Raw genomic sequence first — 21953 nt, 5'->3', positions numbered from 1 at the left:
GTCCAGTATGGGGGCTACGATATCTCTTGCGTAACGGCTTAGCTAATCCTGCACTAGCACCAACTGACCGGCTGCTTCTAGAAAAATAAACTGTTGAAATGTCTGAAAGCCATCGTTCTACAATAGAATAGTTCAACAGTTTATAATGTCCAAACAGGTCATTGGTTCTATTTTTTTATTTTTTTAAACGTCACCAAAGGTATAGGCACCCTACAGCACAGAATTGCACACAAAGCTGAAGCTATGTTGAGATAGTGATGGAGCATGATTAGCCTCCCGCAAAGCCCGAGCAAGCACGGTTCATTTCCAGTCACACACATCCAGCAAATCTGTCCGTCCATACGAGCGACGCAGGCACAGCTCTGCCGCTCAGCTCAGCTCAGCTCAGAATGGTCTGCACTGCAGTCATGCCCCAGAGTTTTACACTACATACATACAAACTCATAGCGGCGGCGCAATCATCAGACAAGCTTGCCTGTGACACAACACAAGTGCGGTTACCACTTATTACATCTTGCCAACTCCCACTTACTTACTTGGCCGGACGACTCAGGCCGCCGCACCGTCCACCTGCTGCCTGCACCGCTTACTGGACTCCTTGATCTTCAGCAGCTCGTCGCAGACGATCCACGGGAAGCTCCAGAACTGCTTCTTTCCTGGCCGGCGGTGTTCCGGATGATAAGTCACGCGGTACCACGCCGACGCCCTCCGCGACGCCTCCGCCTTTGGGCGGTTCGTGAACCAACCCTGCACCTCCTTGTGCAGGCCATCCACCGAGTCGATGATGCGGTCCTTCATCTCGAAGTACCTCTTGTTGTCCTTCTTCAGGTACAGGAGCCTGTTCCGGATGTTGCCCGTCAGGATCTCGTCCTCGTGCTCCGCGCCATAGTAGCTCATCAGGGTGCTCAGCTTCTCCGCGTACATGTCGTAGCACTCCTCCGCGGATGCCAGGAATTCCTCGAAGCCAGGGACCTCTAGGTCAGGATCGAACGCTGGGCTTGATTGAGCCAAAGACGAGGGGGCAGGAGCGCTCTGCATACGGCTCGCAGCCGCTCGGTAGAGCTTGCCGAGAGCTCCGTTGGAGATGTACGTTGGTTTGTCCCACCGTTCCATGAAGTCGGGGTACTCCTTTGGTCTCAGTGACCGGGGCATTTCAGCTGGAGCTCCTGTCTTGGCAAAGTCGACCGCCATCGAATGCAAAGCAGCTAGCTGGAGGCACTCAGGGCTCCGGGCTTTCATTGGATGACGATCCGCGTGGACCAAGTGAGCAGTTGAGATTGCACCAAGCGAGTCATTTATCATGTAATCCACAAAGTACTTCTGAATTTCCTGCAGTTCATCAGATGTTTTTGTAAGATTACAGGTATAAACATGTCAGGCAAGGAAAATGCATGTGCTTGTTGAAAAGCCAACTTTGAACTGCTTATTGGAGCTAATTGGTAAATAGTTGTGAACCTATCAAGGTTAGATATATACATTGAAGAGCATTTTAAAGCCAAGACCATTTTAAAACTCAATCATGCACAACTGTTTTCATTAGAGGATGGCAAAAATGTCTTTCTTTCTGAAACAAGTACCCACATTTCTAAAGAACGTTATTAATTGTGCATGGCGGAAAATATAAAAAAAACTGTGCATGGCGAGCATATATTTGATTCAAAGCATTCAAAATTTTGTGTTGGCTATTATTCCATCCTGGCTGAGTTCGACGCTCGTAGCCAGTTCTCTCTGGCTGTTGTGCACTTACCATGTAGGCATGTACCCAGTTTTGCCAAAAAAATGTTTTAGAAAGATGTGAGGTGCCTCAAGATAACAAAACTCTAAAGTTACTAAGCTCCCAGTAAATATAACGCCCTCAGTGATCTGGCTTTTTTATCATATATGGTCCCACTGGTCAGCCGGTGTTGACACAATCTAAACCGCCTTTGACTACGTGCCCTAGAACGCCTCTTCATGGACAGCATGGGGAGGAGAAAAGGCAGTGGGCAGCTTTGTGGCTTCGCTGGATTGATCGCGTGTGGGGGCTTTGAGGGGCGGTGCTGCTCCAACCGGCCACCACATTGACAACCATAGGAACCACTTGGTAGTGTGATTACCTCATTCACATCGACATCAGGTGTTCATCCCTGAAAGGTGAAGTTCCTGTCCTTTATCTGATGGTTTGCTATAGCTCTTAATGGAGTTACATATAGGTTCCAAACAATCCATCGAGGGTTGTTGGCACGTCTTCATGTAGCAGCCGATGGGCCTTTGGTCGTTCGATTTATTGGGGGTGATCAGTGGAAGATGGACACTAGCTCGGGCTCACATGGTGCGGCGAAATCGGCCTGAGGCACTTATCACGCAGGGATAGAGAAAACAGAAAGGCAGGAAAGGAGTGGTCGGCCAGACTGTGTTGGAATTTTCAGGTCACTTGCCTTATTTCTCCACACTAACTAAATTAGTAAATGGGCTGTAAACTTAATTAAACTTGACATGAGTGCAGTATAGAATGCTTGTCTTCCATTTTGAGTACCATTCACACCGTCAGGTTCTTGATGTGTTCAGTTACGCAATTCCAAAATAGGCTAATATTATCACAAAATTTTCAGCAGTGACCACTTAGAATGCTTGTCAGGCTATAAAGAATTGGAAGATAGGATGCACTTTTCACCAAATTTGGAAAGTGCACGGCTCAGTCTAGCGTTATTGCTTATTGATAACGTCCTGGATTTGTCATGTGGTCATGCTGTGGTTTAACAAAATAACTTTTCGTCGGACCTAACAGAGTTATACAGCAGTCAAAAACTAGACCACCAGTACAAGAAAGAGACAAACATGGAAAGAAAGAGAGAAAGTAAAAGATGTGAAGCCTTCTTATCTCTTATCAGTATGCAAATAGATGAACAATAAGGTACTCCCTCCGTCCGGATATACTTGTCATAGAAATTGATAAAAATGGATGTATCTTAGAACTAAAATACATCTAGATACATCCATTTCTTCGACAAGTATTTCCGGACGGAGGGAGTACTTGCTTAGTATTGGAGCTATCATGCTAACTGTTTCAGGTTTGGAAAGAAAAGCACTGGAGTTAGGAATATAGGTTTTACATCAAAAAAATTGGCTGACATGCATTGCAACTTGCCACTGATAGGTGAACATCTCTCCTCTATTTATTGCTCTCAACGAGTGCACCCTACAAATCAAGGCCTTGTATACAATGTTGATGTCGTATTGATAATTCATTCCTCTTTTTATTGTTTTGCAAACATAAATGTCAATTGCTAAGAATTACTTTATCAAAATTGCTGTAATATGGGTAGATGAGACATATTTCTGGTGGATACTGCATTTCAGTTCTCTTTTGTAGGTCTGAATAAATGTGGTCGTATTTGTATTCTCTTCTGTCGGTTTACAGTCCTTGTGATGATTACATAATGATGTTTTCATATATTTTAATCTTTTTAACAAGGGGATGTGAGGAGCTTTATCTATATCTATATACTAATATAAAAAGACCCTAAGGGGCAGATCCAATTAATCTCAGCCATCAAATAAGGTCAATCCAATGACCCAGATTGCTCCAATGGTGAGCGCTCAACATGTTTAACGTGCAATAAATAACATACCAAATATCACCATCAGCACTAATCACACAACTAACAAGAAAATGTTATCTTACCTATTATCTTTATGCAGATATACTGCCTAATATTAACGTGCATTGAACATACGCATTTACTAATGATTAGAAATAACCATATAGACCCTCAACTAATTTGATTGAAACAAAGCAACCAAGTTGTTCCTTCATTTATTATTTTGAACAAAACAAATGCAGGCAGCTATTTTCCAAGATGTGACTATGTGAGAGATCTCCATGTTAGGAATAAGCAACTTGTATTCCCATGAGGCCATAGGCCGATATATATACATGTACAGGTGTGGTACATATGCAGGAAACCCTTATACTACGGGATAAATACAAAGGGGTATACATGACTTATACTATAACTCTAACACCCCCCCTCAAACTCATGGTGGAGGAACAACACTGAGTTTGGAGAGATAAAAGCCATGTTGTGCTCTAGTCTGGGCCTTCGTCAGGAAATCCGCCAACTGTAACTCGGAAGGCACATACTGAAGAGCAACGACCTGATCCTGCACAGCAGCGCGCACATAGAAAGCATCAACACCAATATGCTTGGTGAGCTCATGCTTCACAGGATCGCGCGCAATGCTAATAGCACCTGTACTGTCAGATAAGAGCATAGTCGGTGTAGTGACAGAAACACCAAAGTCCTGAAGTAACCACCGTAACCAAGTCACCTCTGCCGTCAAAAGAGCCATAGCTCGCAACTCAGCCTCAGCACTCGAACGGGAAACTGCAATCTGTTTCTTCGTCTTCCAGGCAATGAGAGAACCGCCAAGAAAAACACAGTAAGCAGAAAGCGAACGGCGATCAGAAGGATCACTAGCCCACGTAGCATCCGCATAGGCCTGAAGCTGTAAAGAACTGGAGCTAGGAAAGAAGAGACGGTGAGAGATTGTGCCCCGAAGATATCGGAGAACACGAAGGAGATGACTATAATGAACCGATGTGGGAGCAGAAACAAACTGACTCAGAATATGAACCGGATAAGAGATGTCCGGACGAGTGACAGCTAGATAGACAAGACTGCCAACGAGATGACGATAACGCGTCGGGTCAGGGAGAGGATCACCATCAGTAGCACGGAGGTGAACATTGAGCTCCATAGGAGTCTCAACAGTGCGCTCGTCAGAAAGAGCAGCACGAGCAAGAAGATCCTGGATATACTTTTCCTGGGATATAAAAAAGCCATCAGAGGTAGAAGAGACTTCAATCCCAAGAAAATAGCGAAGAGGTCCAAGATCAGACATAAGAAACTGCTCACTAAGACGGGCCTTGACAAAGGCAATATACTCAGGGTCATCCCCAGTGATGACCATATCATCAACATAGAGAAGAAGAAGAGTCCGGCCACGAGGAGAAAGGTGAATAAACAATGCAGGATCATGAGCACTTGCTGAAAAACCAGCAGTAGTGACCACAGAAGCAAAACGCTCAAACCAGGCGCGAGGGGCTTGCTTAAGGCCATAGAGAGAGCGACGAAGACGACACACCATGCCATCAGGAACAGAATACCCAGGTGGTGGCTGCATGTACACCTCCTCACGCAGCTCACCATTAAGAAAGGCATTCTTAACATCAAGCTGAGATATAGACCAGTGGCGTGCAGAGGCAACGGCAAGAAGTGTACGGATAGTGGTCATATGGGCCACAGGAGCAAAAGTCTCGTCATAATCACGACCATGCTCCTGCTGAAAACCACGAGCCACGAGACGAGCTTTGTGACGCTCAAGAGAACCATCGGAGCGAGTCTTAACCTTGTAGACCCACTTACAAGTGATGGGACGAACTCCGGGAGGAAGAGAAACAAGATCCCAGGTACCAATGCGTTCAAGAGCAGCAATCTCCTCCGCCATCGCAAACTGCCATTCAGGATGAACAACAGCCTGACGGTAAGAAGCCGGCTCAAGAACAGCAGCACCAGCGGTGGGAAATCCAAAGCGATCAATAGGCCGACGAGGACGAGAACGCAAGCCATAAGTAGGCTGAGAGGAAGAGGACGACTCATCCAAGGAAGCATCCACAGGTCGTGAACGACGAGTGTAATGCTGCGGAAGAGATGGAACAAGAGAAGGAGGAATCGCCAAAGTAGAATCAGGGGGTGGCGACGAAGAAGTCACCGGAGAGGAAGGTGTAGAATCCGGTGACATGCTAGGTGAGGAGACCGGAGAAGATGGTGGCGGTGAATCGACGAGGGGTGGAGAAGCAGAGGGAGTGGGACGAATAGGCACAGGCGCGACGGGAGTGATAGGGGAGTCAGGAAAAGTGAGAAAAGAGATATCCTCCACTGAAAAGACCGAGGAAGATGGTCGTGGGTAAAAAGGACGAGACTCATCAAAAGTCACATCCCGAGATATACGCATCCGACGACCGACAGGATCCCAACAACGATAGCCCTTATGCTCATCACTGTAGCCTAAGAAGACACACTCAACAGACTGAGCGGTCAGTTTGGTGCGTTCGCGAGGGGCAAGAAGAACATAGCAAACACAACCAAACAAGCGAAGCATCGAATAATCGGGAGAGCGATCAAACAGACGCTCAAAAGGAACACCACCCTGCAAAGCAGCAGATGGCTGAAGGTTGATGAGATAGACAGAAGTGGAGATAGCCTCGGCCCAAAAATGAGGCGGAAGAGAGGCGGCGATCATCATAGCACGAGCCGTCTCAAGAAGGTGACGATGCTTGCGCTCAGACACACCATTCTGAGCATGAGCACCAGGACAAGAGAACTGGGCAAGAGTACCCTGCTCAGCAAGGACACCACGCAACATCTTAGAGATATACTCACCAGCGGAGTCAGCACGAAAAACACGAATGGGTGAAGAGAACTGAGTATGAACCATGGCAGCAAAACGCTTATAAATAGACAACACCTCACTACGTGAAGTCATGAAATAAAGCCATGTGTAACGAGAAAAATCATCGATGAAAATAATATAGTATTTATGACCACCTTTCGAAGTGAAAGGAGCCGGACCCCATACATCAGAATGGACTAAATCGAAAGGACGCTGAGACACTGACTCACTATGTGAATATGGTAGCTGAATCTGCTTGCCAAGACGACAACCCTGACACTCTAAAGAGACATCTCCTGAGACAGACCCCAGAAGACCTCGACGAACTAAAGACGATAATCGAGAACCACACAGATGACCAAGTCGATGATGCCACTGCTTGAAGGAACCAGTAACAGAAGCGACAGCAGCGGAGGAACTGGCGATGGTGGTGGCAGCGGAAGGAACATGAAGCCAGTCCAACTCCCAAAGACCCTGAGAATCACGGCGGCGAGGGCCAGCCCCAACCAGAGTGTGCGTGCGACGATCCTGGACAGAACAAGAGTCAACATCAAGGATGACACGACAACCAGAATCAGTAAGTTGACCGGCAGAAAACAGATTCATGGTAAGTCGAGGAACATGAGCAACATCAGGAACAGAGTAAGGAGTAGAAAGATGGCCTCGACTAGTAACAGAAAGTGGAGTACCATCAGCAGTGAAGACATGAACAGGAGAATCCAGCGAGCGAAGAGAAGACAAAGCGGAAGAATGAGAAGACATGAAAAGAAGCTCCAGAATCCAGAACCCATGGGGATGTACCTGACTGTGTAGAGGGCGGGTGCTCAGTGCGGGAAGCATCAGTCACAGAACCAGCAGTACCCGTCGAGGAAGAACCTGAAGCCGCGAGCAGACGCTGAAGTCTCAGAATATCCTGCTCGGTCAAAGCAATGGATGAAGCTGGCGAGGGAGATGACGAAGTCCCTGAGGAGGATGATCGCGCCTTGCGCAGGTGTTTCCGCTTTGTGTAGCACTGGGACTCAATATGACCATCATTGTTGCAGTAGTCACAATGTGAACGGGGCCGACTTGAGCCTCCAGAAGGAGTGGGCAAGAGCGGCGGAGCACTCGAGCGAGAATGGGGCGGTGCAGCAGGTGGAGTGGAAGAAACCCGAGTAGCGAGCACAGAGGGAACCTCCAGCAAACCAGCACCACGTAGGCGAGTCTCCTCAGCACGAATCTCCGAAAGCGCCTCCATGAGAGAAATACGGCCACGAGCAAACAACTGAGCACGCCGGGGCTCAAACTCCTTACGGAGCCGAGACAGGAACTCATAGACGCGATGAAACTCCAAATCGGCCTGGACAGCCTGGCAGCAGGGGCAAGTACGACAACCAGCACTGCGGAGAGAATCAAGCTGACGCCAGATAGCAGAACTCTGGGCATAAAAGTCATCAACAGTAGAGTCACCCTACTGAAGAGCATGCTCCTGACGAACCACAGAAAGATATAAGGCATCACCAGAGGGCTCATAGCGCTGACGAAGACAGGTCCACATCTGGAAGACAGTAGGAAGACCCAGAAACTCAGAAGCAAACTGAGGCAGAACACTAGCAGTGAGAACAGCTGCAGCACGAGCATCATCATCAAGCCACTGAGTGTAAACAGACAAAGCACCATGATACGTCTGAAGAGCCTCCTCATAAGCCAAAGCCCTCTCATCATAGGCACGATCAGCAGCCTCATCAGCAATCTTAGCCGCATCCTTGGCGGCCTGATTAGCATCCGTAGGAAGAACCAGTGGAGTCGGCGGAGTAGGGGCCACCGGAGGAACCGGACGTGGCGGACAGCAGACCTCGCCAGAAAGAACACCCCAGAGACGGATGCCACGCATGTGAATGCGCATGAAGCCAGCGAACTCGGTGTAGTTAGTACCATCGAAGATCACCGGACAGCGAGGGACAGAAACATAGCCCGATGCAGCAGACATTTTTTTTTAGGAGAGACCCGTAATCAGGGGAAACCGGACGGCAGGCAGAGGACCACGGGAGACCACGAATCCGGGCGGGAGGGGCGGACGACCACGGACGGGTCGCGGCGGCCGAGCACGGGAAGCGCGGTGCGGGGGCGCGCGAGGGAGTCCCGCGGGTCGCGATGGAGTCCACGGGAAGAGCAGACGAGCGGGAGCGTCGGCAGCGCACGAGGGAGTGCACGGGGAGAGCAGACGAGCGGGAGCTTCAGCGGCGCCGAGACAAGCGGGAGCTTCGGCGGCGACCGATGCAGAGCGCCGAGACGCCGATGCAGGCGCCGAGACGAGCGGGAGCGTGGCGGGAGACCAAGGCCGGCGGCTGACGAGCGGGGGCGCAGAGGGAGCTGCGCACGACGCGGGACGAGGAGGCCGATGCGTCGGCCGGGGCAGCGGATCGGGCACGAGTTGCGGCGTGCGAAAAAGAAACCTAGAGCCCTAATACCATGTTAGGAATAAGCAACTTGTATTCCCATGAGGCCATAGGCCGATATATATACATGTACAGGTGTGGTACATATGCAGGAAACCCCTTATACTACAGGATAAATACAAAGGGGTATACATGACTTATACTATAACTCTAACACTCCACACCTCAGTCAAAATACCGCACATGGTACTTATCTCTTCCAGTTAGATCTCTTTGGTTGTGTGTTTGTCTCTGACATTCCTTCCTGGAGGTTCTTTCTACTATGATGAATTTTTGGTGGTTATAGTAGCATATATAACATACCTTTGGATATAAAAGCACTAGAAAACTTGAAAGATGTGATATTGGTTTGGTATGATTATCTACGAATCACATAAGTACTATAGGGGTCAGCCTCTTTCCCACCATCAGAACTCTACTTACTTCACCTGTTATGGATATTATGTTTTCTGACTAGGTGACAGACACCTTATTCCTTAATGCAGTGCTCTCCAATTAATCAATCAAACTTCTTGCTATAATTTTTGCAATTATGTGTCAGTTACGCTGATAAGGGGGGAAACACAGGGAGGAAAACGGTCCCTGCAAGCGGTGGCCATGGGGTGCAGGATACACTTTGCTGCTGCCATTGTGTGACTGGAAGCTGACACACTGGTGTGAGGGCTTCTACGTCGCGGTGCTCTGCAGGGCGGCAGTTTGGTTGGGTGTTTATACTTTAAATTTGTAATCAGCAACTTCCATTACAATGGTGAGTTGCGCATACGCAAGCAGTCTACTGTATGATGCATATTAATTTGTTTTTGCAGGTTGATATGGAAAATATATCTTCATTTGTGGATGTGCCTTCTCTGACATGGGGAGGATTTGCTCAGAAAGTTTATATGATTGGCGATAATAAAATCTCTACTTTTTGGAACGACCCTTCTTTTATCTATATGCTTCCATAGCGTGTCTGAAAGTATGTGCACTATGCAAGACATAGCCACTGTCCTTCTCGTTTTGGAAGAATAATATTTCATGAATTGCGTGATTATGCTTTGAGGAATCAAGCTTGCTTGAAGATGTAAGTTTATTTGATGGTCTTGTGACACTTATGAATTTTAATGCATATACTAAAGGAAACTTTGGATAACTTCCTATGGTAGAACCAGGGATCCTACCGGACCTGCTCCGTAGGTTGTAGGGGAAGGATGGAGTGGGACGGGGCGTTGATTGGGCGCGCCGGCGGCTGGGCGCCGTCGCATCGGAGGAAGATGGCGGCGGCGGCTAGGGTTCCGGCTCCTCTGGGAGCCGGGCAATAGGGATAATAATATTCTTATTGCTTAATTCCAAAAAGAGTCTTACAGCCTATATTTATAACCTAGATAACTTGCATAAGAATTAAGCTAAGATAACTTGTGGGCCAAGCCCCTAACTACTGCCCGGTGGGCCTCCTCCGGTTATAAGCTAAACCGGTCATAACACTTCTCCCCGCCTGCACAAACAGCTCGTCCTCGAGCTGTAAGGTGGGGAAGCGCTTGCTGAAATCCTCGAGGTGATCAACCAGCATCAACCACCTTCTCGACAGCTGGGGCATCCTCCGGAATGTAGTCTGCAACCTCCAGGTAGAAGAGTCGCGGGCAGGCATGGCCGGGCGTGTAGGGCTCGTCGCAGTTGAAGCACAACCCTTGGCGGCGACGCTCGAGTAGCTCGGCTGAGGTGAGCCCGCGCCGCGGTCGCGGCAAGGGGTGCCGCGGAAGCCTGCGCAGGCCGACCCTGCGCGGAATCCGGTGAGGGTAGCGACCCAGTGGCCCGGGACGATGATTCCTGCTGGATGGCCACCGCGCGGCGCTCGAACGCGCGGGCGTAGTACATGGCCGTCTGGAGATCCTGGGGTCCCCTAAGCTCCACGTCCACGCGGATGTGATCCGGAAGTCCACCGACGAAGAGGTCGGCCCACTGCTGCGCCGTCACGCCCGACGCATGGCACGCCAGGGCCTGGAAACGGTCGGCGAAGTCCTGCACCGTGGAGGTGAAGGGAAGGCGGCCGAGCTCCGCCAGTCGGCTCCCGCGCACCGGAGGCCCAAAGCGAAGGAGGCAGAGCTCGCGGAAGCGCTCCCAAGGGGGCATGGCGCCCTCGTCCTGCTCGAGGGCGTAATACCAGGTCTGTGCCGCGCCGCGGAGGTGGTACGAGGCGAGCCAGGTACGCTCCGATGCGAGGGTGCGCTGCCCGCGAAAGAACTGGTCGCACTAGTTGAGCCAGTTGAGGGGGTCCTCCGTGCCGTCATAGGTGGCGAAGTCGATCTTTGCGAACCGCGGCGGTGTCTGGGTCGGAGCGCCGTGTCGAGCTGGCTCAGAGGTGCGGATCAGCGAGGCGGGTGGCGCGTGGTCGGAGTACTTCGGGTAGGGACCGGCGGAACCGGATGGCCCACCGAACTGCGGGAACGGAGTCGGCTGTTCGGGGGCCGTGGTGTAGACCGGCGATGGCGAAGACCCAGCCGTCCACGCTGGAAGTGGCGACGGGGAGGGTGGGAACCGGACCTGATGGATCAGGAGGCCGGTCGGCGAGGGTGCCCCCGAGCTGGGCAGGGGCGGCGCCGGTGGTTGCAGCGGCAGCAGCGGGGGCTGGACGGGGGCAGCGGCTGCCGGGGACGGCATCGGCTGCAGTTGCCAGAGGGGCACCGTCGATGGTGGCGGCGGCAGATGCCACAGGCCCGCGGCGGCTGGTGGTGGCCCACTGGAGTTTCCCGTCTGAAACGGCAACAGCGGGGGCCCGCCGCCTACGGGTGCGCCCGGGAACAGCCACGGCGCAGGGTGGCCGTAGGTGGCGATCGGCGCAGCCGGCGGAAGGCCGTACGCTCCTGCCATGTACTGGTGGTACTGGTTCATGTGGAGCCCTTGGACGGCCGTCACGAGCTGCTGCAGCGGGATGGTCATCTGCTCCGGCGTGAAGACGGTGGCTGGCGGTGGCGCGGTGGTGACTGGAGCTGGCGGCGTTCGGGCTGGCGGTATTGGCGCCGGCGGCGTTGGGGCCCCCGTGGTGGCGCTCGGCCCGGGCAGCGTCGGAGCTCCATTGGTGGTCATCGGGGGGGCGGACAGTGAGGCGGTGGTGCCGGAGGGCAGCGGCGGCGTGGGTGATGGAGAAGACATGACCGAACCGGAGTCTCTGGATACCAAATTGGTAGAACTAGGGATCCTACCGAACCTGCTCCGTAGGTTGTAGGGGAAGGATGGAGTGGGACGGGGCGTTGATCGGGCGCGCCGGCGGCTGGGCACCGTCGCGTCGGCGGCTAGGGTTAGAGGCGGCTAGGGTTCCGGCTCCTCTGGGAGCCGGGCAATAGGGATAATAATATTCTTATTGCTTAATTCCAAAAAGAGTCTTACAGCCTATATTTATAACCTAGATAACAGTCTTACAGCCTATATTTATAACCTAGATAACTTGCATAAGAATTAACCTAAGATAACTTGTGGGCCAAGCCCCTAACTACTGCCCGGTGGGCCTCCTCCGGTTATAAGCTAAACCGGTCATAACATCCTACTAATACTGTGAATGATGATCTGCCTGACAATAGAATTTATTGGGAGGTTGCCAATGCCATTGGTTTCACTCATCTCACTGAAAGCTCAATTGGTTCAGGTCGCAAACTTGTTTGCATGTTTTGGTTTCTTTACAAGATCATCTTTATTCTAATCGATGCTTCCAGGAGGTCAGCTTTGTGGTTCAGTCTACTGGAGTAGATCCTACACTGCAGTTTTTCCTTCCCATTTTGTCAACTTCAAAACCTAGCTAATATATCTTCTCAGGCTCTCTGGGAGCCCATGAACAAATAGGCAGGCAATAAGAAGTTGTTCAAAATGAATGATGTTAGCCTATGATTTGTTTGCATCAGAAGTTTTGTTTAAAGAATTCCTTATTTGATGATTTACAACAGGAAACATGGCATAAATATGGAAAACATGCGGCGAAGCGCACATTTTCTTTTAGTATTATTGAAATGCTACAGATTGTAAAAAACTGAGATTTTGATTATATTTGCAATTGCAAGTATAAAAATTGATATTAGTCAAATAAAACAATCTTCGGTAAAAATTAGCAGCAACAACCTAGTAAGAGAAATTAAAATGAATAAACAGTGAGGAATATACCTCAAGTGTAACAACATGATCCATTATGCGTGGCCTTGCTGCAGTGTAGTCCATAGGTAAATCAACCTTCTCTGGAATCAGTTTCTCATCCCAAGTGATAAAATAGAGGTCACCGTCCAAATCGCCCCCGGAGCATTCATTTGGATGAGGCCTGATTAACATCAAAGATTAAAGTCTATATGGACGAGGCCTATTAAACATCAAAGATTAATTGAAGGAGAAAGCAAGCATTGGCAACATTCATCAATAGGTAGAGATGTAAGTACGTAACATGACTGGATATCAATTTAACATGGAAACGAACACGCTGACAAACACTTCAATAGAGATTTGAGCGCCTCTGAAGGCATTACCAGAGCAATATAAACTCTAGATGATCGTCTTTCAGTTTCAGTATAACATACGACATTACCTTTCTCCTCTTTGGGGGAAGACAACACAATCAACCAGGTTCTTAGCGTACAAACCATGGTCATAGACAGCTTCAAGTACTCTGATGTCACCAGGATGGAGACAAGGATTTTTCGATACTGCAACTTTTCCAACAACAACTGCTGTTTTCTCTTTCCCATTATCTTCAGCAAAATATGGCTGACAATTATCCTTCTGCTCTTTGCTGTTCTTTGTAATTCTGATGTACACTTGACCATATTCTAATTCACCTGTTTCATCCAAACAACCAATAAGAACACGGCCTTTTGGAACATGAATCTTACATCTAGTTCTTATGTCAGTCAGCCTATTATCCTGATGGGCCTTAAGAATCATCAACAGGTAAGGCTCTAAACTTGGTTCATAGCCTTGCAGTAAAATTTTCGATGCTGTCTTTGTTTCTGCACTACCAATTTTCCCCAGAACAGAGAGAGCAGCTTCTCTGTTGGTCAGCATTTCATCTAATTCATGCATATCATTTTGTTGCATCGACTCAAATATCTCATCTCTTATCCCCAAAGTTGAAAGGAGAGAGATAACTTCACGATTCATATAGCATGGTTGGGATTTGCTGGTACTTGTAATGTTAAACATTCTGCTCTTTGATTCGAATTTCTTCATACTAGGTCGCAGAGAAAGATTACGAAAGGAATCAGGGTCCACAGCAACAACTCCTTTGTAGCCACCATACCTTATTTGAAAAGCTGAAGGAGGGTTAGTATAGTCTAATCCAATTCGGCAAGCCATTTCTTTAGCAAGTCTCTCAGAGATCTTCCCGATACCATCAGAAAATATGTATTTACTGCCATCAGTTGTGACTTCAATATCTGGAATCTCTTCTACATCCCGTGGTAGGATTTCAAGTGTTTGTCTGGAGGAGCTGAACAGCTGGCCCATTCTAGCCGCACACTTAGATACTGAACGAATATCTTCAAAGTTGCCCATCCACCTTCTTATATCCTCGGCCTTCAGGGAATCATTAGAAGCAAGCATCCAAACAGAACTTCCACGAAGTTGACTTGCTGAGAAGGCCAGGAATTCATACTTCTTTGGACCAATGGAAAATCCTTCTTTCAGGATGGATAAAATACGATAATATAGGCCAGTTTTCAAGGGCTGAGAAAAGAACCCTCGTCCAGTTCTAGCTGAGATAGCATCTGGAAAGAGCTTACTCCAGTCTTCGTCGACAAAAGTAACTCTAGCAAAGTCAGAAGCATACTGTTTGTGATGCTTAACCACATAATTTGAAACTTCTTCCTCAGGTCCCAAGCAGTATATTTTGGATGGAGTGATGTGAATTCTGTAACACATCATTAACTTTCCTTCACCTTCAGTCTTACTGGAAAGCAAAGCATCTTGGCCCCTCTTCCTGCTATGAGCCTCCTGCTGGATAAATCGCAAAGGTTCATAGCATGTAAACTCTAGCTTGCTCATTTTCTCAAAAACCCTCCTTGAAATATGAACTGGTATTTCTTGAAGAGCTCTAAACAGATCAGCATTAACATCCTTGGCAACTATCTTCCCCATGTGAACAAGAGAATTTAGACGAAACAGAACTTCATACGACACTGAACAACCACTTGGGCAGTCAACAAGGGGAACGACTTTGGACGATGGGCCAAAAAATTCCATTGAAGAAATGACCAATTCCCCTAATTCTCCTGACAAAGGCAAGCTGTTGAGAATAAATGACACTGGTGCACCTTCATCAAGTACGAGGGCAAGAGTTGAACACTTCCCAAAAGAGTGGTTGCGTGTAAAATCTAGTGCTCTGACCCAGGTAAATTTTGCATCCTCCTTGCATGCATGAAAGCGGTCATCTGAGAACCTTGAATAAACTGCAGGCCCAGAAATTGTTGTGCATATCCTTGGTGCATACATGAGCTGAAACAAATAGTAAATTAACATTAGTCAAGATAATATATATTTTACCAACTTCAGAATTATAGAAAGAATTAAAAGAGTGTTGCGCCTCACCAACTTATAGTCTAAGAAGTATGGCAATCAGTAAATTTAGAAAAGTAACGGTGATGTGTAGATAAGCTTCATATTCATTTCACTCCAATTAGTAACCACCAACTGAGATATTTATAGGAGTGGAAATAAAAGTTGCACCACTATCCATCTTACATTATGGGCTCTAACGCATAATTGCAAACCAGACCACTGTGATGGTTCACTCTATTTTACTGGCTCGAGAACTTGCCAATTTTTCAGCTCGCGCAAGTATTGAGGGAGGAAGTACATCTAGAGCTTCCTTCTTCAAATTTCTACTTCGCCCTATAACCGCAACGTCTGACTAATATATAATGTACACAGGAAAAACAGAAGTATCACAGCAACATGGTGACCAACTCGACTGGTTCTTCACGTCTAACAATTGGACTTCAGTATATCCTAATACCAAGGTTACTGCCATGGCCAAACCAATCCCCGACCACACGCCTTGTTTGGTCAGTATAGGATCATCGATCCCCGCAAGCAAAATTTTCAGGTTAGAATCTTACTGGGTGCAGCACAGAGGCTTCTTTGATGTGGTGAATACTTCTTGGTCCAAACCAAGTTATTTGCATAATAGTGCAGCCAGGATTTGCCAGAAAATGAGAAGACTAAGGTACACCCTTAAGAAGTGGAGTAAAGGCCTCTCACGTCTCAAAGTGCTGATCCAAAACACTGAATGGGCCGTTAACGAGCTGGATGAAATTGAAAACCTGAGAACACTCACAACCCCAGAATCGAACTTCAGGCGAATTCTAAAAACTCACCTACTGCAGCCTCTGAACATTCAGAACCAACACTAGAGAAAAAGATGCATTGTCAGGGTTATTCGTTTTGGAGAGGAAACTACGAAAAATTTCCACCGGATGGCCACAGAGCGATACCGAAATAACTTCATCGCCATGCTGAAATTACCCGATGGCACTGAAATTGAGAACCACGCAGGCAACAAAGGGATACTGCTCAATGCGTTTAAAGAAAGATTGGGGGAATCTTCGCCTCCAAATCAGAAATTCGACCCAGGCTCTATCATTACCAAGATTGATGGACTGAAAGAACTTTATGTCCCATTGACTAGGGCGGAAATTGATGAGGTGGTTGGAACCATGCCGGCCGGCAGAGCTCCAGGGCCGGATGGGTTTAGTGGTCACTTTACCAAATCATGCTAGCATATAATCAAACCTGGCTTTTATCAGCTTTGTCATGATTTCCACGCAGGAGAACTCAATCTTGAAAGCATAAACACCGGGTTCATCATTCTCATTCTGAAGATCCACTCGCCCCAGACAGCAAAAGATTTTCACCCCATCACACTGCTAAACTGTTGTCTGAAGCTAATAACCAAACTGCTTGCTCAAGTTCTCAGACAAATTCTATAAAAGACACGATTTGCCATGGGTGACCTTGATCTGGGACACGTACTATGTGGACAGAATCCCGCACGCCACTGGACCATGCGGGTCGTTCTGGTGGAGAGAAGTAATGTCGCTGTCTCCTATCTTCAGAGGAATCTCCACGGTTAAAATAGGGGATGGCTCCAGCACACTATTTTGGAAAGATAAATGGTGCAAGGTAATCTTCCAAGAAGGATTGCCAAGAGCACACTCCTATGCTATATCTGAAGAAGTGACTGTCCATGAAATCCTAAGCGCGAAAAGTGCAGAAGTGGTCTTCTTTCTGCCTCTGTCTCCACAGGCGACACAAGAAGCGTGGGATTTGCAGCTGGTGACCGCTGAGTGTCAGATAGACCTAGAGCAGAGAGATGTTTGGACATACACATGGGGGCCCAAATATTCATCGTCCAGATATTACAAGTTCTGCTTTGAAAATGTTACGGCTGATCAGGCTTTTCGGTGGATTTGGAAGTCGTGGTGTACAATGAAGCTAAGGGTTTTTGCGTGGCTCCTCTTGCCCGACAGATTAAAACACCAAGAACATGCTCAACCGTAGGCATTATGTAGTGGGCTCATCGACAGACAGGACAGACTACTGTGTGCTCTGCCAAACCCAACAAGAAGAAACTCTGGAACATTTGTTCTATACCTGCAGTTTCTCCTACACGTGCTGGACTTCAGTTGGGTTGACCTGGGCAACAGAAGGAGATAGGTTTGACTGGATGGCAGCGGCTAAACAAACTTGGTCCAAACCCATGATCATGGAAGTGTTCACCACAGCAGCGTGGTCGATCTGGAAGGAGAGGAATAACCTCATCTTCAGAGGAGTGACGCCTTCCCACAGGTCCTGGTTGTCAAGATTCAGAGAAGATTTCTTGTTGTTGCAACACAGGACAAAATCTGAGCTGCTAGGGTTCATTACTGAATTTGCCAGAGAGATTGCCTAGGGCTAGCCAAACTACTTTAATCCCCTGTAATCACTTATACCTCTGAACCCTAGTACACTGTGATTGGGGCAAAAGCCCCACCACACCCTTGTACTTTTTTTTATTAATATATGACTGTAGGAGCCTCTCCTGCAGTCTTCAACGTTAAAAATAAAAAATAAACACCGTGAGCAGCTACCTGAAGCAAGATGGCGCCGGCCCCATCGAAGCTGCACTGGTAGCAGTTCCTGATGTCCTCGAAGAACACCTCAAGCCTGTACCTCTGGGAATCGTGATTGAGGTACAGGTCGATGCGCCGCTTCCCCGGGATGACCTCCACGCGGACGCTGTCCCAAGTGTCGGCCGCCTCGAATTCGCGCTCGGCCACGCGGTTGCCGACAAGGAGGCGGGCGTCGGCCACGCGGAGAGAAAGGTCGGGCGCGCGGGGGAGAAGGTCCGCGGGGGCAGGGGAGACGGGGAGGAGGGAGCCGAGAAAGCGGGGTAGGCGACCGGAGGAGGCGAGTTCGGCGGCGAGGATTGCGGTGGCGGTGGAATCGAACTGGACGCTCCCATCGCCTCGACTTAACCAGCCGCGTCGGGCGGCGGCGATCTCGCAGGCGTAGGCTTCGCCGGCACCGGCGACAGCGGAATCGAAGAATGCTAGGAGCTCCTTCGCAACGGCGGAGGGCGGGATATTGGAGACCCGCACCGTGGCCGTGGAGACGGGCGCCGACACCGCCGTCGCCATCGGAATGTAGGGGGCGGGGGCGGGGGCGGGGGCGGAAGGGTTTGGGGGTTCCGGCGGGGTTACCGAGGGCTCTTTGAGTTTTTTGTTGTACTCCGAGCAGGTTTATGTGTCTTCCTTTGTCTCGGAATACTTCAGACTTAATCCTCGTTCGACCCCTTTTCAGTCTTCATTGCATAATTTTGAACTGTAAATTTTGCAAACAGTAGAAAGTATGTTGACAATTAAAATGAGAAAACATTTGCCTGGAAGACACGTGGGTGGCGCGAAGAAAAGTGAAGACACCGCGCACGTGGGAAGGGGGGTGTGGTTGGGAGGGGAGTCCGGGATGAGAAGGAAATGAGGAAGGCGTGTTCGACGGTGATGGTTGCATTGGTAGTGGAATTGAATTGACTATTCCTGTTGCACCGGCTTAGCCACCCGCTTTGGTTTGTAGGTGTATCTCTTTTTTTACGAAAAGACCCTCAGATCTATTAACCACAGACCAGCAGTACAAGACACCCTTGAAAAAGAAAGAAATTACAACCAGGTCCCTGGGATCTCACACTTCTCCAACCTCCAGGATCGGCCGATGGCGCGCCACTGTAGCCCCGCGGACGGGAAGTCATCGTTGCCAAACATCTCGAAGACGAAGTCACGGTCGCCGGATCTGAAGCCAAAGAACTGAGAGCCCAAACGGCCAGAGGTGCTACTGTCGCCGCCGCCATTTTGGTTTGTAGGTGTACACGACCACGGTGAATCAGAAAACTTGAGAAGCTCATCATCACCGAGGGCGGGATATTGGAGTCTCATTGTCATTGTTGGAAAAAGGCGGCAGAGGACGCTATGGGATTGATACTCCATCGAGGTTAAAGGTGAGTAGGAGTTTAGTCATATCCATATGGTTTTGTAGTTGTTCAAAAAAAGTCCATGAGCAGAGTTTTTCAAAAAAAATCAAAACGGCAAGCTCTGTTTACATGGGGTACTCCTAAAGTATGTTTGCCTTTTCTACAGTTTTTGATGCATGCTTTTAACAATTATTATAACTAACCTAAAATGATACAAAAGAGCATATGACATAAAAAATAGAACACCATTTGTCGTAAAAAGATTAACCCCTTGAAGCATGGTGGGGAAAGTAAAAGGGCTCATACACTTCATAGTCAATCGTCACACACAATCGGTTACCAAAGAGAGTTTTCACAATTTTACTTCAAATTGTCATTATGATATACAATGAGCAAGATGAGGGTATTTTTAAGAAAGAGAATTATCTCACAAAGCAAGACAATGATTAGATACTTGAATGTTGATACAAAGACTTAGAGGAGTGAAATATGTTGGCAAACAAATTACCGTATGATGGTCTTTTTTGTGCAAGGATGATCTTGCGGTTTTGTGTGAAATTTCGGAGTTTTCAAACATTAAATAAATGGACTGCTTTGCTAAGAAAAATGAATGGATTGGACCGACTTTACTGCTAACTAAACTTATACATAATTCTACCTACTATATGTGCTCGTACTTCGCCATCATGAATTCGAATCAATAGCGGCTAGTTGCCAGCCGATGTTTGCCTCATGCTCTCCTCTCCTCTTCAGCCGATGTTTGCCTCATCCAGACCTGACACGGAGGCGCCATGTTGTGCACGCCCTTAAAACCAAACAATTATATTCCATTTTGGATGGATTTTCTCACGTCTCTTTCCTCCCCTTCGCCTCATGCTGACCATCACCACTAACCTCCACTTCCCTCCACTCCTCTCGTGGCACCGGCATCTCCTCTCTGACCATCGTCGTTGGACAATCGAGATGACCCTCTTAACTCGGTGGTGGTGGGGTGTGTTTGCATACCATTTCGCAAGGAGCGGGCCATACCTTGGAGATCAGATGACCCATGCATCATAGGCCCAACTATGGGTGTGCATGAAGGAAATATGCCCTAGAGGCAATAATAAAGTTATTATTTATTTCCTTATATCATGATAAATGTTTATTATTCATGCTAGAATTGTATTAACCAGAAACATAATACTTGTGTGAATACATAGACAAACAAAGTGTCACTAGTATGCCTCTACTTGACTAGCTCGTTGATCAAAGATGGTTATGTTTCCTAACCATAGACATGAGTTTTCATTTGATTAACGGGATCACATCATTAGGAGAATGATATGATTCACTTGACCCATTCCGTTAGCTTAGCACACGATCGTTTAGTATTCTGCTATTGCTTCTTCATGACTTATACATGTTCCTATGACTATGAGATTATGCAACTCCCGTTTACCGGAGGAACACTTTGTATGCTACCAAACGTCACAACGTAACTGGGTGATTATAAAGGTGCTCTACAGGTGTCTTCGAAGGTACTTGTTGGGTTGGCATATTTCGAGATTAGGATTTGTCACTTCGATTGTCAGAGAGGTATCTCTGGGCCCACTCGGTAATGCACATCACTATAAGCCTTGCAAGCGTTGCAACTAATGAGTTAGTTGCGGGATGATGTATTACAGAACGAGTAAAGAGACTTGCCAGTAACGAGATTGAACTAGGTATTGAGATACCGATGATCGAATCTCGGGCAAGTAACATACCGATGACAAAGGGAACAACGTATGTTGTTATGCGGTCTGACCGATAAAGATCTTCGTAGAATATGTGGGAGCCAATATGAGCATCCAGGTTCCGCTATTGGTTATTGACCGGAGACGTGTCTTGGTCATGTCTACATAGTTCTTGAACCCGTAGGGTCCGCACGCTTAAAGTTCGATGACGGTTATATTATGAGTTTATGTGTTTTGATGTACCGAAGGTAGTTCGGAGTCCCGGATGAGATCGGGGACATGACGAGGAGTCTCGAAATGGTCAGGACGTAAAGATCGATATATTGGACGACTATATTCGGACATCGGAAAGGTTCCGAGTGATTCGGGTATTTTTCGAAGTACCGGAGAGTTACGGGAATTCGCCGGGGAGTATATGGGCCTTATTGGGCTTTAGGGGAAAGAGAGAGGAGAGGTTGGGCGCCCCCCCCCAAGGCCTAGTCCGAATTGGACTTGGGGGAGGGGCTGCGCCCCCTCCTTCCTTCTCTTCTCTCTCCCCTTTCCTTGACTCCTACTCCTACTACTTGGAAGGGGGGAATCCTACTCCCGGTGGGAGTAGGACTCCTCCTAGGGCGCGCCATAGAGAGGGTCGGCCCTCCCCTTCCTCCACTCCTTTATATACGGGGAGGGGGCACCCCTTGGGGACACAACAATTGATCTCTTGATCTCTTAGCCGTGTGCGGTGCCCCCTCCACCATAATCCACCTCGATAATATCGTAGCGGTGCTTAGGTGAAGCTCTGCGTCGGTAGAACATCATCATCGCCACCACGCCGTCGTGCTGACGGAACTCTCCCTCAAAGCTCGGCTGGATCGGAGTTCGAGGGACGTCATCGAGCTGAACGTGTGCTGAACTCGGAGGTGTCGTGCGTTC

The 21953-nt window shown here is 48.3% G+C and overlaps 1 protein-coding gene across 1 annotated transcript; it reads right to left on the bottom strand.

The window, feature by feature from the left end:
* Positions 1 to 75: 75 nt before the first annotated feature.
* Positions 76 to 18597, bottom strand: LOC123053576 (probable RNA-dependent RNA polymerase 2). The gene is made up of 4 exons (XM_044477046.1): positions 17951 to 18597; positions 13414 to 15317; positions 13002 to 13152; positions 76 to 1329 (listed from the first exon to the last, which is right to left on the bottom strand). The coding sequence occupies exons 1-4, from the start codon at positions 18497 to 18499 to the stop codon at positions 550 to 552; spliced, it is 3384 nt and encodes a 1127-aa protein (XP_044332981.1). The 5' UTR covers positions 18500 to 18597; the 3' UTR covers positions 76 to 549.
* Positions 18598 to 21953: the final 3356 nt, after the last annotated feature.

Source organism: Triticum aestivum, chromosome 2D (assembly GCF_018294505.1).
Source record: "Triticum aestivum cultivar Chinese Spring chromosome 2D, IWGSC CS RefSeq v2.1, whole genome shotgun sequence".
Classification (NCBI taxonomy): Eukaryota; Viridiplantae; Streptophyta; class Magnoliopsida; order Poales; family Poaceae; genus Triticum; species Triticum aestivum.
This window is presented reverse-complemented; position numbering and strand designations above follow the sequence as displayed.

What these genes read in the sequence shown, in the direction of transcription:
- LOC123053576 (XM_044477046.1), bottom strand. Translation starts at nt 18,499, where the DNA reads ATGGCGACGGCGGTGTCGGCGCCCGTCTCCACGGCCACGGTGCGGGTC. An exon ending in CCGGCGCCATCTTGCTTCAG is followed by an intron (nt 15,318 to 17,950) that starts GTAGCTGCTCAC and finishes TATTTGTTTCAG; the next exon opens with CTCATGTATGCACCAAGGAT. An exon ending in ATCATGTTGTTACACTTGAG is followed by an intron (nt 1,330 to 13,001) that starts GTATATTCCTCA and finishes GATGAACTGCAG; the next exon opens with GAAATTCAGAAGTACTTTGT.